The sequence below is a fragment of the Rosa rugosa genome, chromosome 4, assembly GCF_958449725.1.
Source record: "Rosa rugosa chromosome 4, drRosRugo1.1, whole genome shotgun sequence".
NCBI classification, from domain to species: Eukaryota; Viridiplantae; Streptophyta; class Magnoliopsida; order Rosales; family Rosaceae; genus Rosa; species Rosa rugosa.
The window spans coordinates 35,409,628-35,425,121 of record NC_084823.1 but is presented as its reverse complement, the minus strand read 5'-3'; the positions used below and the strand labels follow the sequence as shown (position 1 = coordinate 35,425,121).

The following is a 15,494-nucleotide window of genomic DNA, read 5'->3' as shown; positions in this document are numbered from 1 at the left end:
ATTTTTTAATATGTCAATTAGTTGAAATTAATTAGACGGTTGCATGTCTAATGCATATGTGTATATTTTTCAAGAACAGGTTGAAATATATCAATCGAGGTTTAATTTCCCTTGATAGGATGTAATTTCACAGTGAAGGGACGTGCCCAACTGACCCTACCAATTGTCATCTTAAATGAAGGGGGTGTATCCTCTAACTTAGAGGAAGGAAGGCCCAGGAGGACAACTCAAGGACAACCTCCTGCTTATTTGCATGATTATGTTGGGAAATAATCATACCCTAGTTTAATTATGATTCTTTGCTTTAAAGACGTTATGTATCAAACATTTAATTCCCATATATTTTATTATTTCTTTCCAGAATAGGATAGGTTTTCGTCACTAGTTATGTTGCTACTTGTAAGACTTTGAGTTATTGAGCTATATGATATAAGAAAACGTGGCTTTGGCTACAATTACGTGTGAGCTCTTTAATCATCATGTTTCTGGGGTCAAGTGGTGGAATTAGAGACATGTGTCTGACTTAATTTCCCATTAATCTGGTATCAGAGATTAGGCAAGAGTTTGGCGGATTCCATGTCTCAGGTCGGGCGAAGAAGGGGAGGTTTCCGAATGGAGGGTAGTGCCATGAACAACGACATGGCTTAAATCAAAAGGATGCTTCAACAACTTGCGGTACGTGTCGATGGCATCGAACCTCGACGACGGGGTAGTAAGAGTTCCAATAGGGAGAGAAACGTTACCACCTATCATCAACGTGTTGATCGCATCGAAACTTAATTTCCACCAAGATTGTGATGGTTCCGAAGAGGAGGTATGCGTTGGCTCTATTCATAATTGTGCTCCGTTGTGTGAGTCGAATGAAGAGGGACATAGTGCTTTCAACCATTCCAATTGTAAGTTTTACTATCTTTAATTTTCCATTTGTTGAGAAAGTATTTTTATAAAAAGAAAAAAATAGTTACATGAGTTTTGATAAACCACCGAAGTATGATTGTTATGAAGATTCTCAAGTTTGTGATCGTGATGTGAAGGACCAAAGGAAAAATGATTGTGTTCCAATTGTTAGAAGTTGTGATGAGTCTCTAGTAAAAATAGCAAAGAACTTGACATTGGAAAACAACTTGAAGAAGAAGATGAAAATTTGTTTGTATTAGATATGTTTACCGCTGCCTTTGTTAGTTCTCTTCATGAAGCTATTGATCCAAAATTGAATGCTTATTTGATGCCTTCACTCATGGAAAGATAATGTAGTGTACATTTTAAAAGAGAACTCAAATAGAATGGAAGAATCTTGGAGAGCAATGGTTCATTCCATTATAGGCAAATTTGCTCAATGAAAGATGGTCTTGTATATGGTAAGAAAAGAGACAAAGATGAATACGACAATAAAGACACAATCCAGTCAATATTGTGGAAAGATATTGAGCGTAAATTTGTTGCTTTTGTTGAAGTAAATGCATTCATTATGCAGATTCCCAAAGATATTTAGTTATCCCTGTCAATCAAATCAAGGAAGGTGAGAAAAATTTTGGTTGCAAAGTTAATGTTGGAGAGAAAATTTATGGAGCTAAGATTAAGCATTTATCTCAAATATCTATTTGTGGATTCGATTGCAAGTTGATGGTTTAACAAAAGATCTGAAGCAATGGAAGACTTTGTTAGGATTTTCTTCATCCAATGAATCGAATTCGAGGGCTAAGTCTTTCCAACCAAGGGAGTCTGATGTAGGAGCATATGGGCCAACATCAAATGCATTATTTTGTCATTTAATGATATATTCATTATTTTTGATATTTCATTATTTATATACTTTTAGAGTGCCTTTACATTTAATTTAGGATTTAAATTTAATTAGCTTTTCATTTTAGCTTAAGTCTACTTATTCTGCAAGTATTGTAAACCCTATAAATATGGGTATTGTAATTTTTTTTTTTTTTAGAGCAAGACGAAAGAAGTTTTATTACTCAGAGAGTTCAAATGGTACAAAAGGAAGCAACAAGACTTCCCAAATCTGGAGGAATAGCTCCCTGCCAGGGATCAGATAAACCTGACAACATGGCTTGCTTGGCCATTCTATGTGCAGCCGTGTTAGATTCACGGTAAGCATGCTGAAAGAAGGAACCCGGCAGACTACAAAGCTGAACCTGAATATCCTCAATCACCCTCCCTAAATGGGATGTATCTTCATCACCTGAATTTATAGAATTGACCAAAGAGAGGCAGTCACTCTCAAAAATAACAGGCGATTGATTAAACTCTATTGCCCATGCACACGCTGCTCTGCCTGCAAGCGCTTCCACAGCTTCAGGGGAGTACACTAGCTACATCCACACTAAAGCATGAACCCCCTACAACAGACCCATTAGGATCACGAACAATTATCCCAACACCTCCCTTCTTCGCCTTAGCATTAAAGGCTCCATCAAGGTTCACTTTGATCCACCCTACAGGAGGAGGTACCCAAGCAACTGCTACACGCTGAGCTTTGAAACCCTTCAATGGTTGAAGAGTACAAACAAGGAGAAACTAGAAGAAGCTTGGAAGTAGACTTGATGCAGAGAAAAAGCCCTAGACTCCCAAACTCTCTGATTTCTTTCTTTCCAGATCACCCAAATAAGGTAGAGTAAAAAATCAAAAAAGGTCATGTGAAAGAACCTGGATGCAGTACGTCACCTAATCAAGAAGAGAAGCATGACACTCTGAACTAGAAGGCAATATCCCAGACAACCCTGGGACCTGTCCCACAATGTCGTGCATAAAAGGGCAGTCCCTACAAATGTGCGTAATGGATTCATCCCCCGCATTGCAGAGAACACAACCGTCCTCAATCCGGACCCTCCATGACCTTAACTGCGTCACCGTTGGAAGAATTGAAGCACAAGCCTTCCATATATGAATTTTCACCTTCCCAGGAACTCTGCAGCCCAAATACGCTTCCAAGTGTCTACATAGTGTGATGGGTTAGAAGCAGAAGGAATATCAACGTGATTTAACTGAACAGCAAGCTTATAGGCACTTTTGGTAGTGAATCTCCCTTTCGCATCAAAATGCCAGATTAACCGATCCGAAACAGCTCATTCACTTAAGGAAATAGAACATATTAAGGAAGCATCTTCTAGTCCAAACCAACGAGCTATCAAGGTGGTGTGCCAAGACAAACCTAGTAGAAGCGAATCTTTCACAAGAGTAGGAGCACCCTCTTGTCTAATGATAGGACTGAAAGAGAAAGGTCTAGGCAACCATGGATCATCCCAAATGCGAATAGAGTTCCCATCCCCCACCTGCCATCTCAACCCTCTCCGTATCACGGACCTTGCTTCATAAATACCCCTCCAACAAGAGGAAGGTGAAGATGTTAGTGATGCACTCCAAATATCACCACTAGGAAAGTACTTCGCCTTGTAGAGACGACCAAGAAGAGAATCCGGGTAACGCATTAAGCGCCAACCTTGTTTAGATAAAAGTGCTAAGTTGTGAGCATACAAATCATGAAAACCCATGCTTCCTGCTTCTTTGGGCTTACATAAACCCTCCCAGGACATCCAATGAATTTTCTTGTATTCCGTCTTACTACCCCACCAAAACCTGGCACACATTTGATGGAGAGACTGACAAAAATCCTTTGGTAGCAGAAAGTAACTCATAGCATAAGAAGGGAGGGATTGAGCTACCACCCGAATTAATAAGTCTTTCCCGGCACCACTAAGAAGCTTTCCTTGCCAACCTTCAAGTTTCTTACTTAACCTTTCCTTAATATAAGAAAAAGTTTCAGATTTATTCCGCCCAACATAGGTTGGGAGACCCAAGTACTTTTCATGCTTAGGAACAATAACCACACCTAGAGACTCCGCAACGCTCTGCTGAAGCTGCACATCCACCTTTTTGCTAAAAACAATACTACTCTTAGCAAAATTAATTTGCTGCCCCGAAGCCTTTTCATAGTCCTTTAAAACTGATAAAATATGCCCACACTCCTCTTGTGTGGCCTTTCTGAATATGAGACTATCGTCTGCAAACAGAAGGTGGTGAATGATGGGAGCATTCTGACAAACTTGAATACCTTGAAGCAGTCCAAAGGAAGCCTTACGCTCAAGTAAAGCTGAAAAAGCTTCAGCACACAACAAAAAAAAGATAGGGTGAGAGTGGATCCCCCTGCCTTAATCCACGTGTAGGACTCAAATACCCCTCCGGTTGTCCGTTAATCAGGAATGAGTAACGAACCGAAGTTACACACTGCATAATAAGCTGAACCCATGATTCATCAAAACCGAAGCGAAAAAGAACCGCCTCCAAAAAACACCATTCCATACGATCATACGCCTTACTCATATCCAACTTCAAGGAAAACACCCCATCAGTTGAAGATTTACAGTTGTGAATAAAGTGGGAGACTTCATTAGCTATCAAGGAATTATCAGTGATCAACCTGCCCGGAATAAAAGCACTCTAGAAGGGTGAAATAAGTTCAGATAAAATCTTCTTTAACCTGTTGGCAATAGCTTTAGAACAGATCTTACAGAGCATATTGCATAGTGCAATTGGACGTAAGTCAGACATAGCAACAGGATTCTACACTTTAGGAATGAGGCACACATGAGTGTAATTAACCTCACCCAATAATCTGCCAGAGTGGAGAAAGCTCTGAACAGCCTTAACCACGTCGTCGCCAAGAGAGTCCCAATATTGTTGGAAGAACAAAGGGGGCATCCCATCAGGCCCTGGTGCCTTGGTGGGGTACATTTGGAATAAAGCCTGCCTTACCTCCATCGCAGTATAAGGAGCACATAAAGCTGCATTCATCTCAGATGTTACTCTGGGTTGAATTAGGTCTACCACTGAGTGCATATGACCATAATCCACTGATTCCGCTGCAAACATTGTGGAAAAATAATTCAACACCACGTCCTTAATACCCTCTGCAGAAGACTGCCACACTCCCCCTACATCAAAAAGACCGTGAATTCAATTTTTTGCACGCCTGTTCGAGGCCTTGCGGTGGAAGAATTTGGTGTTGCCATCACCATCAGCCAACCATGTTATTTTCGATCGCTGTTTCCAGTAATCATGCTCCTCAGACATAAGCTTTTCCAGCCTAGCAGATAGAGTAATATTTTCTTCTTGAAACTCTGTGGTCAAAGGCAGGCTACACAGCTGTTGTAACCTACTTCTGATCCCCGTAATTTCCCGACTCCTATTCCCAAAGGTGAGTCGCTGCCACTTGTTCAGCTCAAGCCTAGTACTCATAATCTTTTTAGAAGCCTGAAACATATGACTACCAGGGTATGCAGCGCTCCAGCCTTCCTGCACCACCGTAGCACACTCCTCATGCTTCACCCAGCAGCTTTCAAATCGAAAGCGATGCCTCCTACGTTGAATCAAGGCCGGAGAAGAATGAAAAGCTCCTAGCAACAAAGGTATATGGTCACCGTGAATAGGTTCCAAGTGTAGCAACCTGGCTGTGGGGAACAAGTCATACCAACAAGGTGATGCAACTGCTCTATCAATTCTGCTTATGATTCCTGCACCTTTCCAAGTGAAAGGGGCTCCCACATACCCTGCATCATGAAGATCACAGTAGGAGAGACAATCCCGAAAGCTCTACATATGCCCTTCCCTTCGAACCACTTCTCCCTCCTTCTCATCCGCATGGAGGATCTCATTAAGATCACCTATTACCACCCAAGGCAATGAACTCTCATCACCTAAACGGTGCATTAAAACCAAGAGCGATATCGCTCTGCAGTTACTGGGTTGTCATAAAATCTCGTAAGCCTCCAATGGATACTCGAACCATTATTCTCCCGAATCTCAACATCAATATGATTGAGGGACTTGGACCTGAAACGTACATCCAGACCATCAACCCAAAATAGAGCAAGACCACTAGATTGGCCTACACTAAAAACTGCTTCACAGTTGAGTAACCCTAATTCCAGTCGCAAGTTCTGCATGTAATTCTTATCATGAACCTTTGTCTCACAGAGGAAGACAAAAGAGGGCTTCTTTTGCTGGATGACCAAGCGCAGAGCCTGAACCGCCGCATCATTATTGATGCCGCGACAATTCCATGCTAGCTAGAATCTCCATAGAGATCGATGGATGTGCAAAGAAGAAACGAAACCCTAGAGCTCCAGTTTTCTCTCTCTTGATATAAGATATAGGTCTCGCCGGACTGAAACAACCCGCCGTACCACAAACCCTAGAGGAGAACTGGGAAAATGTTAACAGTGACCCCCGGCTTCTCTTCTTCTTGCCATAGGTTGAATGATTGGTATTGTAATTGTTATTAGGGAGCTTATGGTTTATGCATAATGAGAAATTTTGAAAAATAACTTTTTTTAGGCTTTCGTATTGAATTTTAACCATGTTTTTTGAAATTAATGAAAAATTATCATATTGAGGGATGAAAAGTCATAACTATCCTAATCAAAGTTCTAATTTCTATCAAACCCTATAGCTTTCAATTGCAAACACTATATATATTTTTTTTTCTTTGCAACTCAAAGCAAAAATACATATTTACAAAAATTGCATGTCCAGGATATGTGCAAGAACGAAATTTTTTCAAGTTCTTGGTTATTGTTTTATCCCATACAAATGTAGTATTCTACATGATTAAACAATACGAAACCACCCATATTTAAGAAGAGTATATAATGAAGGCACATGCTTCCCTCAACTCACACCACGATATATTACACGGGGGGAAAATCATCCATATTTTCAATATTTCTATACCCATGCATCAAACTCCCGCAAACATGTCTGTGTGGATTGGTTTACTTTTGCTCCAGAATTCATACCGGATGCCCTCATGTACGATCATATTCGTATTTAGTTAATAAAGTTTCTCCCTTTTCTTCAAAAAAAAAAAAAAATCAAACTCCCGCAAACATGTCCACCCCATGCCAGGTTAGGAATTCACAATAATCATGTTCAGTGTAAAAAATCTTCTCCTCTGTATGTATGGGGTATGTTGTTTGTCTCATTTTTTTTTAAAGGGGTTTGGAACCCAGCCTAAGTAGGAGGCTCAGCTCCACTCCCGATTCCATTTATTAAAAAAGAGAAAATTACAAAAGAAAAAGGGGGACTAGACCAAAACCTCTCCCCCGGCCTAAAAAAGAAAACAATAGCAACTCTAGACTAAAAAACAAGACAACAAACTGACAAAGGCTATAGTAAAATATATGGGTGGCCATAGCAAATGTGGATCACCCAGAAATGGTATCACTAGCCATAAGAAAACAAAAATCAAATTGTAGAGACTCACTGCAGCTTCAATAGTGCACCATATAATTAAACAATTATAGGTGGCTATGCAGCAACAGTAACAAAGTGCAAGCAAGTCGGTAGGATTTTGTCGCCTTTGGTTCACATGTTGCTCGATCCATTTCAAACTTTATTGATATGTTTCTAGCTTCATACTCTGTCAAGACTAAAGCTTGCTCCAAGTATAAATTCTGAAGGTAATTAAATAGACTGTTTCCAAAATCTGTTGCTTCCAAAATCACCGAAAAAGTATACCTGCAACCCATATCTAACTGCAGAATCACAATTAATTCAGCGATAATGAAGGACTCCTAAGGCATCATCACGAAGCTTAGAAACAATCTCCATTAGAGCCGTAGGGAACCAGCAAAGAGAAGGAATTGCCAATCCCAAATTCGCCAAGCAATCTGTCACTGAGTTGCCTTCCCTATGAATATGACTGCAATGAAATTGCATCAAATTGAGACGAGATAAACAATTGCGCCAATGAACACGCAGACAGGCACACTTTCACAGCCAATCCTTCGTCAAGATGAAGGGTGGTGTAATTTCCCAGAGGCATGTCCCTATCAACACTATGTTCTCATTTTCCTAGCTAGTGACAAAAACCACTCCCTAATTCGCCTTGTTTAGCGTAATTTTTTGCTTCTTGTTTTCAACCAATGCAAAAGATCTCTTGTCATCTTCATCTATCTCTTTCATTCTGTTTGTATTCTTGAACCAATTCTAAGTCTGGAAAATATCCTTTCATAACCATATCAGGGGTAATTAACTTCTCAAATTGAATTTGGATAAGATAACCATTTCCTAAGCCTATGATTCTTTACTGATCCTTCATCATTTGAGCTTTGCAATTGCAAAGAAATTTGTATTTATGAGAAGGTAGGAAAGAAAAAATAATAATAATGCTCCTAGTCATAGAAACTTTTTATATTATTTTTTCATTATTGAAGTAGGAATTTAATAAGGAGAGTTGTGACTTTTCATCCCTGGATATGGTCATTTTTCAATGATTTAAAAAAACATGGTTAAACTTTCAAAAAAAAAAAAAAAACACACACATGGTTAAAAGTTAATTTCAATGCAAAATATCATTCTTCAAAATTTCTCATGAATATTATCAGTTTATTTGCAGCATAAATTTGCCCTTCTTTACGAGTTTGCTACTCTTTATTTCTAGTATTTGTTGATTGACTGTTGGAGGCTTGTGTGTTCGATACAAAAAACAAAAAATATAAAATACGTTCGTACCAAGCATTAAACTGAGCACAACTACCAACCAACTCCTTCCCAACTCCTCCCACACGTACACACTTTGAGTAATGACATATATAGTTTGATAGAGATATCACATTAACCTTACTACAAGATGTGGCCAGTGATGTTTCAATTAATTACAGTGATCAAGGAAAATTCATTTTGCTTAAAGTTAGTCTCGTTAGGTTTAACAGAAATAGTTGGAAGCATTTTCCATGTTGGAGAGTATTTTCAATTTTCTTGAAAAAAGATACATAACAAGTGAAAGTGCACACATAATTTGGATACTATTTTTTACAAGTTTCTAACAAAAATATTGCAGAAAAGTAGTTCCTACATGGACTTGTTTATGCATGTAATTCTCACACCTAAATTAAGCTTGTAGTCCAGAAGTTTCTAATGGTTTAAGAAGATGTGGCACATATAATTTTATATGTTTTAAGCACATAAAATTTTATATGTTTTATCGACAAAACATCATCAGAATTGATGTAATAACTAATAAGTAATGATTGATGTGATCGACCCACCCCACTCCCTTCCCTATATAATCCCCATCCGCGTTGCACTTCACTACTCACTCAAGCTCTCCCAAAACAAGTGATTACATACCCATTCCAAGCTCATCATCCTCAGAGTGCATTATGGCTAGCTCGACCGCTATGAAGCTTACTTTGGTCGCTCTCTTGTGCATGGTGGTTGCTTTGCCCCTTGCCCAAGCCATCACATGCGGCCAAGTGACGAGCAACGTTTCACCTTGCCTAAACTACGTGAAGAATGGCGGCGCTGTCCCTGCCGCTTGCTGCAGCGGAGTTGGAAACCTTAACGCCATGGCCAAGACCACCCCTGACCGCCAGACCACCTGCAATTGCCTCAAACAGCTTGCCGGTAGCACGAAAGGAATCAACCCTGACCTTGCAGCTGGTGTTCCCGGCAAGTGTGGAGTTAACGTTCCGTTCAAGATCAGCCCCTCCACCGACTGCGCCACGTAAGTAGATATACTACTCGATCGTTGGCAATTGGTTTTAGTTTGTCTATTGTACGTGTTTTTCTCGAATGGAACCTGAAGTTAATTTTTTGTTTTCTTCTTTTTGATGTTGCAGCCTGAAGTGATGAGCTAATCGATGGAAAGTGAACTTCCCAAGTGATAGTATAGAGCGTTAAATAAAGCGTGGGTGATTACATCCACAGTGATAGTATTACCAAAAGACTCTATATGTCATCTACTAGGTTATAAACTAATGATCGATGTAATACTACTTAATTTCTATGAACTTACGCTCTTTGCCTTTTTTCCTTGCTTATAATTTGAGTTGAGACAAGATATAATCATTATTTGGCTGAACTGTTTATGTGGTTGTGGTTATGGTTATGGTACTGTGACTACAATTTCTATATTAGCATATTGGTTATGATCTGTAAGATACTGGGCAGTAATACTGGATGTGAAATGTTATTCATACTCGATCAGTGTGAAATTACCATGGGTTGTTTTGAATGGATTCGGCTCCTCTAAAGTGAGGATAGTGTGAATTTATTTCAATTTCATAAAATCTGAACTCTCTGTCTAATCTAATGATTCTGATAATTAACACATCACTCTTCTACCAATTTTTAATTTTTTGTCTAAACCCTAGCCCTAGTTATTTCTCCTCTACGTCAAGTTCATTCTTTGTGCTTCCTTTTCTATTTGTCTTTGCTTCGATGGCTGCGTCACTAACCATGGAATCACTTCTTGCACTTGTGTAAAATTCAAAACTATACCTAATCAAATAATCACAAGCAAAATTCAGATGCAAGGTTCGATTCCAAAGATAGTAATCATAAAGCACTTAAGAAGAATATATGATTTATATCTTACGATAGATTTCATATATTCAGTTTTGTCTTGTTATTCGTTTTCAATTAAATAGGATCACAAAGTGAGTTTCGATTGAAACGTGGTGAAATTGATGGGTTAACCATCAAGTAGGAAACTTATAACTGATTTCGTGGTCTGTATGTTTCAGTCTAGGGCAAAATTGCAGGTCTGCATGTTTCAGACCCCATTAAATCAAATCCAATATCCCTCTCATCGAGAATTGAAAGGTTTCTCGCTGAAAGTGCCTTAGAAAATGCATAAGCGAATTTGACAACCTGTGATGAAGTTTGTCAAATCAAATCATCACTTCTGGAGGGACTTCTAGTTGAATTCTGTCTTTTGTTTTTCCTCTTTTGGTTACTATGTGGGCGAGTTTCCATGAAAGCTAGCACAGAGAACCAGCAACTTAGTAAGTGAATTTGGGGTTAAGACTACGCATAGAAGAAGAAAGCTACGTGAAGGGGTTTAACTCTATTTTTTTTTTTTTTTTTTGCGGGAGTTAAGTTAACGATAGTTAACAGCAGGTTGGGGTTTAGGCAAAAAATTAAAAATTGGTAGAAGAGTGAAGTGTCAATTGTCATGACCGTTAAATTAGACAGAGAGTCCAGATTTTATGAAATTGAAGTAAATTCACACTTTCCTCACTTTAGAGGAGCCGGATCCGTTTTGAATCTTAATTGCACACGTATGGAAATTTTGTTTTGTTTCGAAACATTGTGCTGTGTTTCTGGACAGGCTGCATATTAAGACGTGCAAAGGAATTTGCTTTGGGGTAACTGGGGGCCTAAAGATTAGTATGTTAGATTTGAGCTTCAATTTGTAATGAACAAACCACAATCAATAACACAACATAGATGTTTGATGAAAAACGGGGTCGTCTTAGGTACCTTGATGTATGCCATACCTTTATTTTTTTATTTTTTTTACTTTTAGTAAATTAATATAGTGGAAACTTACTGAACTGGTCAACAGGTTACCCAATTAAATATCGACATGTGTCATTTTTAAAAATAAAATTTACCATATTAACAACACACTCTTTCTTGATATGTAACATTGTTACAAATCATGTAACAAGTATTGTTAAAATAATAAATTACACATAGTTGAACTACAATTACGACTTATGACAACAGTTGTTGTGGTTATTGTAATTGAGTAGTCAAAGATGTAAATATCATATTTGGACAACTTTTATCAAATTTAGAACCTTGATTATCAAGTGGAGAAGCTCCTTACAATACTGAGTTGTTACATATCTTTTGGTCTAATTTTAATTTTACCATGTTCACAACACAAATGTTGTCGGAATTGTAAAATGGTTGGTAATCTTGTGAATGGTATAGTTTTTGAAGTAATTATTACAATCAGAACAAAAGTTACCGCTTTTACACCAATAGTTGCGAGTTATGGTAAAATATGTAGTTCACTACAAAAAAAAATTGCAATAGCCACGGCGCCTTGCCGTAGCGAAAAGCTATTTTGCCGTAGCAAAAAAGCATTTGCGACGGCTCTGCGACGGCAAAGCTTCCGACGCCGTTGGTGGCGTCGCCAATATCTTTTGCCACGGCATTTTGCCGTAGCAGACCACTTTTGCGACGGCAAAATTTTTGCGACACTAACTCTGCGACGGTTTTATGCTACCCCTAATGCCGTCGCCATTACAAAATATACTACGGCAAATTGCCGTCGCAGCATAATTAATATTAAGATAATTATATTACTTCCCGCCAAAATTTGTTTCCTACTAAATTTTTTTCCCGCCAATTTTTTTTTGGCTGCCAAACTAATTTGCTTCCCGCCAATTTTTCAATAGGAAATTTTGCTAGGGTCTCGTTGCCGTAGCTTCAGTGTGGTGTTATATAGAAATATATTCTTGGCTACGGCAATTCACTGATGTTAGTAGCCAACCAATATTTTTTTTTTTAACAAAACCTGTATTTTTGCAATATCCAAAAATGGGATAAAAATATCATGAATACACAACACATATATTGTTCATTAGCTCATCTATTTCATTGCAATGTAATTAAATTGTTGCAGTGTCAGTATAGGTAATTAGAAGAAGTACAAATTAAGTTATATATGCCCAAAATCAAGTTCCTAATGAAGACAACTAAGAGTAACACTTAACAAAAATATGCAATAACATATTGAAACTCAGCCCATTGCTCTATCACTGCTTGAATCTGGATTCCTTTCTTCTCCTACAGACTCTCTCCGAATTTCATGGTCACTAGTTGCATCTGGAACCTAAGACATCAAAAAAAAAAAAATTAAATATATCATGTATGGCTTTGCATATCACCCTTTTTCAATGTCACACCATAACCTAATTCCAATAACCAAACACGCAGATTCGCAGGTTGCATCATTTTTTATAATCATATTACAAGGAGAATGGCAATATGAGAGGAAATTTCAAACCAAGTGTCATCAAAGCTAGTGTTTCTTTTACAAGTTGATACTAGTATGTATATTCATCATTGATAAAATAACAGCAAAGGGAAAACAGATCAAATAATAGAACAATTGTAGGACTGAGGACATATATGATCATAATAAAACATTATGATCCCCTTGCCTACTATACACATATAGAACTAACAAAAGTGACATACTTAAACAAGGAAAAACATCCCACTAAAAAGACCTTTTAGAGACCTTTATACAAAACCAACATATGATCTATATAGGGAAGCATATTAAACTAAACAATTCTTGTCAAAGCTGAATATACCATGAAATTAGATTGCTAGCAAGGTAAATATGCAGTAACCCAACTTTAGATAACAGAATTCTCGTACAAGTCAAGCTTTAGATAACCATTGTCTTTTCCTTGTTTTCTTCCACACCAGAATTGTTTACCACTACCCTGTTCAGGAACCCCCAAAAAAAAAAAAAAAAAAAAAAAAAAAAAAGGAAAGAAGAAATGCTTAATCACCACACAGAAAACAGAAAAAGTACAATTATAATAGAATCAACCACTAAACTTGAACCAAAGTATTACAATTAAGGAGTTACAATAGCCCATGGACAACGTATTAAAAAAAGAGATTATACAGACATTAGCCCATCGACATGAAAAAGAAAAAAACTGTGCAATTTGGGAAACCAAATTAGTTAAATGGAGAATAACAGACTCTAATTTTGAGAAAGGCCAATACGAAAGTTAAAAATCAACAAAAACATTACTCAAATCTACAGGAGGAGAAAAACAACAGAAGAAGCAGAACCATTAGCAAAATTACACAACCAACAGATGCATACAGCTGCTATAAGACATTAAGAGCTTAATTCGAAAAGAAGGGTTATGGGTGCCAATCACTACTAGAAATATGCCCTATGGCCACAGCCATAATTTCATGGCCATTGATGGTATTAGGGACAGATTCTTGTACCTATTGGTCTTTAGCCACAGATTTCCTGTCCGAGACGATTTGTACTGACTCCCAATGCTGCTGAACAATTTACACAAACTCCTCCATTGACTGCTGTTACTTCTCCCTTGCATCAAATTGTTCACATAACCCTGCAAAAACAATTTCTCTGTATTAGAAGAATAACATGTTCAGAAACAATCACAAGTTCCCTATATTGAGCAGTCAACAATAGAAGAAAATGCAGAATAACATATCCAAGTACTTACATGTATTACCAGCACAGGATATTTCACCAGAGGGAATTTATCAATGTTCTGCACATTAAATAAAATCAGGTTAGGGACACATACACAGGCTTCAATATTATCTAGATAAAGTAATTTGATAATACTCATCAGCTAAAGGACACATACACAGGCTTCAATATTATCTAGATAAAGTAATTTGATAATACTCATCAGCTAAAGGACATCACCATGTGGATATCAAACCAACAACTGCACTTCACAGAATACATAGAGGATAATCGAGCTGGTGACCGAGTCACTTTACCTGAAATATCAAATATTTATAACGTAAGCATTAAATCAGACAAGGATTTGACTCTAAAGCTAGATACTCAACCATTAGAATGATGGTTCCCAACAATTTAGAAGAAAAAATTGTGACCACTTGTACCTGTCGAATTGTAAAAAAGTTCCATAGCGATTTGAACATTTGTTCAGAGTCTATAGTGACAAAACCATTGTGTATCCAGTAGCTTATATAACTTTGTTTACAAGCAGCACAACTCTGAGCAATTTCATTCTCATGTGGGGGAAACAGAAGGTCCATCCCTCCACCATGTATGTCAAAAGAGTAACCCAGATAAGCAGTACTCATGGCACTGCACTCGATATGCCAACCAGGTCTTCCAGTGCCCATGGACTGTCCCAGAAGGGTTCACCTTCCTTTGCAGATCGACTGTAACATAACTTCTGCAGTTGAACTAATAAACAAAAATAAGAGAGCATAACCAATAGCTACCATCAGTTACTTGAGTTCAAGACACTACCTTCCATAAAGCAAAATCAGCAGGATTTTTCTTCCTTGAATCAACAGTGACTCGCTCACCAGCTCGATTATCTTCTAATATCAGACTATGCAGCACAATTGCTCTTAGTCGAGGCAAACGGGCAGCAAATACGGCCACTTCCGACAGATTGACCATAGAGGATTATGTCCTCCTGCTTGGTCTCATATCTCTCTTTGAGACACTTATATGCAGCTTCACTATCTGCATTAGTACGTTCACTTGGCTGTAGAAAGGCATACAAACTAGCGTCACAGAGATGTCTATGGAGCACTGTATATATGAACCAAATCCAAAACCGACTGGAAAGCAGAAATTAATTTTCTAACACATCACCAGATACCTGATTTTGTATGCTTATCTCAATCCATGATGCAAAACTAAGATACCCACTTTCAAAGCCATATAATCAAATGGCCCAGGAGAGAAAATTAGAGCAGGAAGAATTAATTGTCGAGATTTTGTTCATCTTCCTCCGTTGAAAACTGCGAATTGCAAATCAAACGTATCAATTAAAGTTTGAAAGGGTTGAAATTTCATACCAACGAAGAGCGAGTTAGGGCTAGATGTGAGAGAGGCTGAGAGAGAAGGCTTTGGGGGTTTTCTTTTGGTTCGGAAAGATCTGGTTTCAGTCTTCAGATTCTTCTCA

The 15,494-nt window shown here is 38.1% G+C and overlaps 2 protein-coding genes across 2 annotated transcripts; one reads left to right on the top strand and one right to left on the bottom strand.

Moving 5' to 3' along the window:
- The first annotated feature begins 9,095 nt into the window (after positions 1-9,095).
- LOC133743950 (non-specific lipid-transfer protein 1-like) lies at positions 9,096-9,821 on the top strand. The gene is made up of 2 exons (XM_062172035.1): positions 9,096-9,517; positions 9,633-9,821. Exons 1-2 carry the CDS (start codon positions 9,174-9,176, stop codon positions 9,640-9,642), a joined length of 354 nt encoding a protein of 117 aa, XP_062028019.1. The 5' UTR covers positions 9,096-9,173; the 3' UTR covers positions 9,643-9,821.
- Positions 9,822-13,733: 3,912 nt separating this feature from the next.
- On the bottom strand, positions 13,734-14,950 carry LOC133744721 (uncharacterized). The gene is made up of 5 exons (XM_062172783.1): positions 14,828-14,950; positions 14,452-14,761; positions 14,249-14,325; positions 14,040-14,087; positions 13,734-13,922 (listed from the first exon to the last, which is right to left on the bottom strand). The coding sequence occupies exons 2-5, from the start codon at positions 14,474-14,476 to the stop codon at positions 13,734-13,736; spliced, it is 339 nt and encodes a 112-aa protein (XP_062028767.1). The 5' UTR covers positions 14,477-14,761; positions 14,828-14,950.
- Between the last annotated feature and the right edge of the window lie 544 nt (positions 14,951-15,494).